The sequence below is a fragment of the Ostrea edulis genome, chromosome 9 (genome assembly GCF_947568905.1).
Source record: "Ostrea edulis chromosome 9, xbOstEdul1.1, whole genome shotgun sequence".
NCBI lineage: Eukaryota > Metazoa > Mollusca > Bivalvia > Ostreida > Ostreidae > Ostrea > Ostrea edulis.
This window is the reverse complement of record NC_079172.1, coordinates 58,000,109-58,010,372: the sequence shown is the minus strand read 5'-3', so window position 1 is coordinate 58,010,372 and position 10,264 is coordinate 58,000,109. Positions and strand designations below refer to the sequence as shown.

The 10,264-nt window shown below is 36.6% G+C and overlaps 1 protein-coding gene across 1 annotated transcript; it reads right to left on the bottom strand.

Moving 5' to 3' along the window:
* Positions 1 to 1,782: 1,782 nt before the first annotated feature.
* Positions 1,783 to 7,195, bottom strand: LOC125658920 (uncharacterized). The gene is made up of 2 exons (XM_048890375.2): positions 4,662 to 7,195; positions 1,783 to 4,480 (listed from the first exon to the last, which is right to left on the bottom strand). Exons 1-2 carry the CDS (start codon positions 4,662 to 4,664, stop codon positions 3,221 to 3,223), a joined length of 1,263 nt encoding a protein of 420 aa, XP_048746332.2. The 5' UTR covers positions 4,665 to 7,195; the 3' UTR covers positions 1,783 to 3,220.
* Between the last annotated feature and the right edge of the window lie 3,069 nt (positions 7,196 to 10,264).

Sequence of the window (10,264 nt, the reverse complement as noted above, 5' to 3'; positions counted from 1 at the left end):
GCCTCACTTGTCTTGATAATTGGTGCATTTGTATATCAAGTATGTAAAATGCACTGTGACCCCCTTTTTTGTCAACAATATATTTATTAGCTTCACAAAGATCACCCTTTTCATGTCCAAGATTATTTTCTACAGTTCCTGTACTTTAACCAAAAAAAAGCTACTTCTCTGAATATTCTTGATTTCCAAAGAAAAATTACCAGGTATAGCATTTTTAGGTGTCAAATAAAATTGTGTAACAAAGTAAAACTGTCATGTGTGTAAATGACATTCTTGAAAGCATGCCTATGCAATATATACATATCAGATATATTTGTGTCAACAAAATTTGATAGTTTTAGTAACAATCAAATTTGACACATATGAATAATTTTAAAATGCTGTTTTCATGTTTCATATATACCATTACGCGAGGCACATGTTTTTGTTTTGAAGTTGTAATTAATGCGCCAACTAATCATTTATAGACACTTTTTGTATTTGATAGCATGCATCCAATCAGATTCAGTCTTTCTTGTGGACTTTGGTATTGACAAAATGGCTGGTTTTGTTAGCAGTCGATGTTGTTGCAGAAAAAAGACCCAGGTATAGCATACAGAGAACTTTATTGAAATATGAGTAAGTAAGTGTGGGTTTTATGTGAAATGCCGTACAATAGATGCAAAATGTGTCCCACTCGTGTGGATTTCGCTATTGTCCTAGGAAAAACCCACCAGTTGATCTGGACCGGTAAATGTCCTAGTAAAAATAAACGGGCGAAATATCGGAAAGGATGACGTGTGTTAAGACAATACTTTATGCACGGCGACCTGTATATTACGCATTTTAAAACGCTTTTTTAAAAATTCTTTTTAGGCGTTTGAAGTGAATGGGTTGTGTTTTATGTAGGTTAAGAGTTCGATCCCTTTCTTTATTCATGGTTACAATGACTTTCGGGTCAAAACGGGCTTAACCCCTATGCCCATAAGACACTTTCAGAACCCCTTTGAGTTTTTCAACTATTCTATGACGGTGTAAGGAGTTCCGAAAAATAAATTCATGTGAAAATACATCATTTTTACTTATCACGTGGTTGCTATCCTTCGCATGTGCGAGACTCCTAATGCTGGGCGCTTGGTGCATAACCTGCCACTACCAGTACTTTGATTCAGCGCAATATTCAAACCCAAACCTCCCATGTTTGGAAGGGAACGCCCTGGCCGCCGGTCAAATCATTGTAAATAATATTTTTCATTGTGAATTCATTGTAAATATATTTTTTAAAAAGACGTAGAAAATAAGACACAAATGAAAAAAAGATTGATTAAATATTATTTAACGTCCCTCTCGAGAATATTTCACTCATATGGAGACCATCGCCGGTGAAGGGCTGCAAAATTTAGGCCTATGCTCGGCGCTTATGGCCATTGAGCAGGGAGGGATCTTTATCGTGCCACACCTGCTGTGACACGGGACCTCGGTTTTTGCAGTCTCATCCGAAGTACCGCCCCATTTAGTCGCCTCTTACGACAAGCAACGGGTACTGAGAATCCATTCTAAATAAGAATTTTTAAAAAGACGGACATTCTAGTATCACATGTACGTAATATTTCATTTGACTAATTGAAATATATGTACATGTACAATAAAATGTTCACATATCCGAAAAAAATTCAAAATATATTCCAAAAATGCATGCATAGGGAAAATACCTTTTGTGCTGGACGCTACATACTAAAATGTTCTCTCGGTACTATAATAATGTACAGAAATGTTCATTGAAAAAAGGAACCGTACTTCAAATGGTTTTTAAATCATTTATTCATGAATAAATTGCAAATACCGTTTATAGCCGTTGTGTCAAATGACAAAATGATGAGATTTAAAATAATGATCGATGTATGATCCGAATGAATGTTAGTGACAGAATAACAAGACCCCGCGTCATGTTAATTATGAGAATGCATATCAAATATTGATTTATGTACGAAATATTATAATGGAAAATTGTTGAAAAGCTCATTAGGCTACATGATTCATGTGAACTTTGTAGCGTGGCAACCCTTAACCTGAATTCCGACGAGTTGGCAAGAAATGTGATTTATTGCAAAGACAACACTAAAAATGTCACGATTCTACGAACAAGATCTGATAAAAATGTTGCCTTGAAATTGTAAATAAAAATTGAAGTATAACATAAGTGGTTTTTTGGCTTTAACAGTTTTTAATTGTAACTACATGAACGCTGGTGTACCCATTGATGTTTGAAAACTATGTTTTAGGGAAATTATGAAATTGAGAAGAAAATCAATAAGCGATATAAAATATAACACATTACATGATGTATATTTCAAAATCATCACAACATATACGTTATTACAACAAATCATATATATATACATGTATATATATATATATATATATATATATATATATATATATATATATACTATAGAAGAAAGGCGAACCAGGGTAACCGTGTTCCTTTTGCGGTGAACTATTCTAAAGGACTTCCCAATATTCATAAGATTAAAAAAAAAAAAACAACAACAACAACAAAAAAACCAACTCAAAAATTGCAGACCGCCTTATAAAATGCTTTTAGAGATATGCCCATAGTGACTTTTAAGTGAGACAAAAATATAAAAGACATTCTGGTACATAAGAAACACATTTAATCTATTTTTAGAAAAGAAGAAAGAAAATTTAGGCGAGCCGTGTGGTGCTAAAAAGTGTATTTTATGTCAATATTTCATTAACACTAACCAATTTGAGGACTGTAACGGTAACAAATATCATATCTAAATTAATATCAATTGTAAAAGTGTATGGAATATGTGTGTGTGTGTGTGTGTGTGTTTTATAACTGTCTGAAGAGGCATTAAAGCCGAAAGCGCTAACAGTGAAATGTTATTCGAGTTTTGTGTTTCTTGACTTTTATTATTGGATATATATATATATATATATATATATATATATATATATATATATATATATATCACTAAAAATGACCAACGACACCAGTGAATTGTCAATATATTTTCTATGTAAATATTCTATCGTCCTGAGGAAGGGACAGGTTGTACCGAAAATTTGACAATTCACTGTTGTTCGTGTCGTTGGTTATTTTTAAGCTTTTATATCCTTATTTATTTGACCTCGTATCTACTATTAGATCCGACACTTTGGATGTTGAGTGTTCTTAGATTTTAGTGCTTTGTATATATATATATATATTATTTTAAGGATTTACCCACATTATTTGTTCTCCGCTCTTATTTTCCTTGCTAGTATTTTTGTCACTTTTGCGTGATGAAATAGAAGTAACTACACCACTAGATGGCTTGAAATTCACAAATAGCGGCTGCTTTGAGGATGTCTGCTTTACATTTACACGTCCATTAACATTCGATGCATGCATCGTGCCGACACTATCGGGTGGAATATAAGATTTTAGTTTTTGAAACTGCAATTGATGTCGTTTTAGGATTGGTAGAATTTTCCTAAGTGATTGCGTTGGTCTGTTGGGGGTCTGATTGTGGTGTAATTTGATGCGCGATTTCGTCACGAGATTAACACCATTGTCTATTTGTTCCTGGCTTGTCTTTTTGTTTCCTTTAGGAGATTTCTTAGATTGCTTGAAAGAATGGGTTTGTCTGGAAGCAAGTCGCTGTCGCAGAAATTTGTTGAAGCCTTGAAGAAATAGTATTTTTTGTTGATTTTTTCTATCGCTAACATGAGAAAGCTTTTGATGTTTTAATTCAAAAGGTTTCTCTGCCGAAGTCTTTTTCTTCCCGGCCTTGCTCCTTTCCAAATACCGATCATGAGACTTAGAACTCAGTTCAACCGGAACAGCTAATTTCTCAACCGGAACAGCTAATTTCCTGAGCAAAGTTCTCTTTTGATTCATTACTTCTTTTGAATTTGAAATTGTACGCCATTTTTCTTTTGAGGTTGTCTTTCGAGGAGCGCCTTTAAAACGGGCGAGAAGGGCATGTCTCTTACTAGGTGACATAGATTTAAGCATGGTTTGAATTCGCCTCCATTTTATTGCGATAGAAGCAGTCTGCTTTTGTCTGCTGCTTTGTTGTGTGCGTTTCACTCTGTTATCAATAACTTCTTTACTGGTTTTACCATTTCGGCGCATTTTGTCAAGAACGATATTTGTCCTCAATCTCGATCTGGTGTTCTGAAACTGAAATGGTGGATTTCTGTTAACACTGTTAGTAGAAGACCAGTCATTCCTCATATATCCTGAAATCCTTGGACTAATCCCAACATAATTCCTTCGTTGCTGAAATGTCCACGATGGTGAAGGTACAAATGATCTACTTGATCTGGGTACTAGAGAGCCTGTCGCCACTGCTCTGTAATATTTCGACAAATCATTGGATGGGTTACTGTAGATCCTGTTGAATGATGCGAGTCTAAGTTCGCCATTAATGCAAACAAACTTAAAGACACACGCTACAAGGAACGCTAATGTCTTCGGGCGTGTGGCCTGAAAGTAAGATGATTGTATGTGACGTTTACGTTTTTGTTACATTATTATATGTTTAGTACAATCAATGATGAATAGTTAATTACTCACTTGATTCTATACCAATGGAAGAAAAAATAAATAAGTCTTGAATATTCTTTACGGAAACTGTTAACATAATGCAATGGTGTAAACAACATACCATATTTTCTCTTGATTATTCTATAGATTGAATAATGATTGTAAGCTCAATTGGATTTCATATTTATATGATCTGGCTATGATTTTGGTCCAATGGATATCTTTGATATGCATATAACAATGACTTGTTCATTTTTAATCGCATTAAAAACTTATCATCAATAATTGTCAGATTTTAACGCAATATTGCATTAATGGGTCTTTTGATCTGGATGCTAGTTATGATGGATTAATTGTGCAAGTAGTACAAAAACTTTCTGAACAAGGATTCTTAGTGTATGAATTCTACGAATAACCTCATAAGATTGAAGCATGTTATAAACCCAGTTTTATTCAACCTCATAGACACACCCAGCACTGTTTATTCACTCAATCAATCTTTTATTATATTATTAGCATTTAAAACCTATTAGATTTTTATTTCTCGAGAATGAAAAACACCGACAGGGGTTAACGGTCTTGTTCCGATGTATTCATTTCCTGTGACACAGGTCGTACTACATGTAAATATATAGGCGGGTCCAGGAATTTGTGGAAAGGGGGTCTAGCACTTGATCTTTTAGCGGACATAAAATCTTAGGGAGATCTTGAGTCAGTTTATACCTGAAAATGCTTTGTTAATTTACTACTTGTCCCCCAGTTCAAGTCATTGTTATCGCTTCACTCAAGTCTGATATTAAATAACAAAAGATGTTTGTAAAACATATACATGTATGCCCCCCATGGTGCAAATTTGAAAAGGATTATACACATCACATGATGTAAAATGCAGTTTCCGCAAGGCTGAAACACTGCGGAAACATTGCGGAAACTTAGGTATACATAAGGTTTCTGCCAAGTTTCCGCTAGGAAACTTCAAGTTTCAGCAAGATTCCTGCATGCATCATTTAATTGATAGTAGTATAACCAATTCCAAATATTGAGCAGACAATATCTTGTTATGTCAGGAGTTGATTGACCATGTGACCTAAAACTCAATAGGGGACATCTACTTCTTCTGCTGTACCAGTGTACCAAGTTTGGTGTCAATCAAGCAAATAATTCTTAAAACATAGGAGACAATATATTACTATGTCCAGTTTAATCCTTGACCTTTGACCATGTGACCTCAAAATCAATAGGGGTCATCTTCTCCTGAAGATACCAGTGTACCAAGTTTGATGTCTGTCAAGCAAATGGTTCTCAAGATCTTGAGCGGACAGTATATTCCTATGTACAGTTTGACCCTTGACTTTTGACCATCTGACCTCAAAATCAATAGGGGTCATCTTCTCCTGAAGATGTACCAGTGTGCCAAGTTTGATGCCTGTCAAGCAAAGGGTTCTCAAGATATTGAGTAGACAGTATATTCCTGTCCAGTTTGACTCTTGACCACGTGACCTCAAAATCAATAAGGGTCATCTTCTCCTGAAGATTTATGACCACATGGCTCGAGTTTTGTGTCAGTATTCTTAGAAATTAACGTATAATCCTTCTCAGATTGATAGACAGTGCCTAATCAGTGTCAAGTTCCATGTGTAAGCATTTTCCAGATATAGTTGGTTTCGCAATGATTGGTTTTGAGTATTTTTCTTGGAGGTTGTTAATGTTGATATGTTAAATTAATTCCTCCGATTCATCAGAGTATGATTCTTGTTGTAACCTGTGTAATCCTTTTCCCCTTTGACTGTTAGATTTTTTTTGTAACTATCACGTTTGTTTCTTCGCTTTTTCATTCAAGCTCTTTTAATGTGTCCTTTGATCGAGCAAAAATGACAGACAGTGTTTATCTTTTTGCACTGGTCACACTCACATCGAAAACAAGGAGCACCATTTTGTTTTTACTTTTGTATGTTTCTTTGGGCCCATGGACAGTTTCGAATTAATGTGTATTTTGTTGACTGATGAATGGCCTCGCTGTCTTTGAAGTTCCACAGCGTCCGTCGCTGCAGTTTCCATGACTACAGCAATTTTACAGGCTTTATCGAGGGCAAGTTCCTCTTTTGACAGCAAGATTTTATGAATAATTTTCAGCACACAGCCCTGAAACAAATCTACCACGCAGTGAATCATCAAGCGTCTCTTCAATGAATCGCTAAGTTTCTTAGTTCAGCAATGTATTATAGTACACTTTCTCCGGGCTTTTGGTCCCTTTTATGGAACCGGAAACGTTCCGCTATCGTTAACTGTTTAGGATTCATCCGAAGGACCGCCCTATTTAGTCGCCTCTTACGACAAGCAAGGGATACTGAGGACCTATTCTAACCCAGATCCCCAGAACAAACTGGATATTTTTTAGCTGTTGTAATTAATGGACGCTTCTTTGTTGACTTCACCGGTGTAATAAATTTATCATATAATATGCGCAACCACGCCGCTCTCTTTCGATAATAGTCCGCCAACTCTAGTCTTTCAGATTTCAACACATCCACTTTTCCCAGAATTTCCTCAGAAAGTTTGAGAATACGATCAACTTTATTAATGCAGAATTTATAAGCGTAACCACTGCTGTTAATGCGAATTTCATTTAATAAGTACTTGTGAACTTAATTTACTTGCTTCTGTAAACAGGGATGTGCATGTAGCCTTTTTTGTCCGTCAACAAATCCTGCACGTTTTAGTTGTGGGCGCAGCCATAAATATATCGGAAATCTGTCATTGTGATTAGTCAACAACAAAAAATTGTGTCATTTCATAAATATACATGGCAGTCGAGAGTTTCGCTGATCATGCAGCCACGGATTAATGTAGGATAGGTACTACCGGACCTGTTTGTCTTAGAATAATCTAACTGCGTCTCGGGACAGGCCCGCACCACAGTTAGAATGCCTCCCATACAGGGGCGGATCCAGGAATTGCGGTTACGGGGGGCGCCACTTTATGAGGCAGTGGGTCCAGGGCGAAGCCCTGGTGGGGGTCCTGGGGACGAAGTCCCCCGGAAGCTCCTGGATTAAATAAAACAGATTTTATGGGCTTGAAATATTTCTCCTATTAAGTCATTTGTACCATTTTCTATCATTTTAATAAGATGAAATTAATAAAATGACCCAAATTTTAAGGGGTTTTTAGAAAAAATTAAGTTCTCCCAATAAAGTAATTCAAGAAATCAAAGGATTTGTCATTTATTTCTCCGGGAGTGGAAGAAATTATTGCTTCTTTTATCGTTTAGTACATTTTCCGAAACAAGATACCGCGATTTACCTTAAATTTGAAAATTTTAGGTGGGCGAGCCACAGGCACTCGTTTCTGTAAATAACTTACGACCTCTGTATACTAATAATAATACAAGGTACCTAGCCTCAAATGACACCGAATGGCACCCCCTGAGAATGTTGGCCTTTTGAGCGTCCAGGGAATATGCTATGTACATGTAAATGTACTTACTACCGTTCTCTTGTACAATCATTCAACTAAAAAACCATGTATGGCACGACTGCATTTATTGCCTATTATCTCCGAAAACTGCAACAAAACATGGGTCTACAGCTCGATTTTCCGTTTTATACCACGAAGTGCTTTGTAATGATACCGCACAGAATAAGTGCGCGATTTCGACTGGCTAGCATGCTCTTCTAAAATTACGTTTGGAATTCTTTAGAGTTATTTATAGAAAGATGAATTGTCCGAGATGAATTAAAAATAACAGACAAAAGGATGATTTTAATCCATTGACCACAATTGATCTTATTTTATATCATTTAGTTACTAATGTAAGGGGGGAAATGCTACAATGCTGGAGAAAATGCCGGCTGCGTCCCTCCCCCCATCCGCCACTGCCATATACCCGTAGCAGAAAATTGCAGAATCGCTTCAAAACGATTCTAAAATCACCAAATAATAAACGCGTAAAAATATGAAGCTAAAATTGAATACAACTAACCTAACCCCGTAAGTCCAGGGCAGGTTCAAGATCGTAGCGGCTACGTAGGGCTCGGCAGCACTAAGATCTTGAACGTTGTGCTAGGCTAGCCCTACGTAGGGATAACAAGCGTTAATTCATACAGTGCGTTCAATATACAAGTACCTAGATATCTAGCCTAGCAGCTACGATATTGAACGCAGCCCTTGACACAGTAAAAATATCGCGAGATTTCGTAGGTGGACCTAAACATTGACAATCTGCGCGAAAATGTAGTTACTCGAGCCACTCCGACAAAGAAAAGAAAATCATCAAAAAATGGTACACTCTGCTGTTCGTTTTTTAACTTGATATTAAATCTAAATCTTTTTAATACCGACGAAATAGCTTTCTCCTCCGTACTACCATTGATGTAAATACTACCTTATATGGCATATGCAAATAACTTGACAATCGGAAGTTGAAACTTCAGTACATCAAACATGGCGCACAAATATGAATCGAGAAATTGGAATATATGGAAATAGTTGAAAACGGTAGAATAGAGCCTCGCAAATCGTAAGTTACAGGTTGTCATTTTCTTTACGTAAATAAAGTCTGCAAATGTTTTTAAAAAATGATCGACAATGTTGCGGGAGTGAATCACTCTCGCATTTGTATCATTACGGATATCCCAAGGAGTCGTAGCCCACTCAGACACTTCGGCCTAACGACACTTCGGCCCAATGACATTTCGGCCCAAATGTTTAATGACATTCTTGGGTCAATTCCTTTAGTTTTTATATTTCGTCACTTCAGTCCAGGGCAGTCCGCTTTATTTGTGATACCACCGTAGCTATTGCATCGGTCCCTATTGTTGGACCATGGGTATGTGAAGACTGACCCTCAAAAAAGTTGTTGCCAACTTGCTTAACCGTTGCAGGACACTGGATGGTCTACAGAAAAAAAAAGAATAAATATATCAAATTGTGTTTGTGAATTATAACTAGTTTCCAAGTACTCGAAAGTTTGAATTAAACTGTATTCGTTTTGTTATAGATAGGTGGTTTTAATATATAAATACCTTAGATTGCTTGGAACATCGCCAAGATGTTTTATCGTGGTTTTTTCTCTTCATCGTGTAAGAAATCCAAGGTTGTCCACCAGCTTAGGCCGCAAACGTGCTGTGGCTCCCTCCACCACAGTGTATCGTGTTGCCACAGACCGAAGTGTCAATTTACTATAATGTTGTGGAAACGCAATAATATGGGTGATGTTAGCAAAATGAAAAAATATGGGCCGAAGTGTCTCATACAAAAAAAATCAGGGTCGAACTGTCTTGGGTCGAAACGTCCGACTACCATTATTGCAGCTAGAAGCTTTTATGTAAATTTCAGCTCCTCTGGTCCAGTTGTTCTTGCTTTCTGCCAAGTTTGGTTGAAATTGGCCCAGTAGTTCTGGAGAAGATTTTTAAAAGTCGTTAATGTATTTTCACTATTATTTCCCCTTGGTGAAGGGCTTGGCCCTTGATTTCAACAAACTTGAATCCCCTTCACCCAAGGATGCTTTGTGCCAAGTTTGGTTGAAATTGGCCCAGTAGTTCTGGAGAAGATTTTTAATAGTCATTAATGTATTTTCACTATTTTGCTATTACCTCCCCTTGGGGAAGGGTGTGGCCCTTGATTTGAATAAACATGAATCCCCCTCACCCAAGGATGTTTTGTGTCATGTTTGGTTGAAATTGACCCAGTGGTTCTGGAGAAGATGTAAATATGAAAAGTTTACAC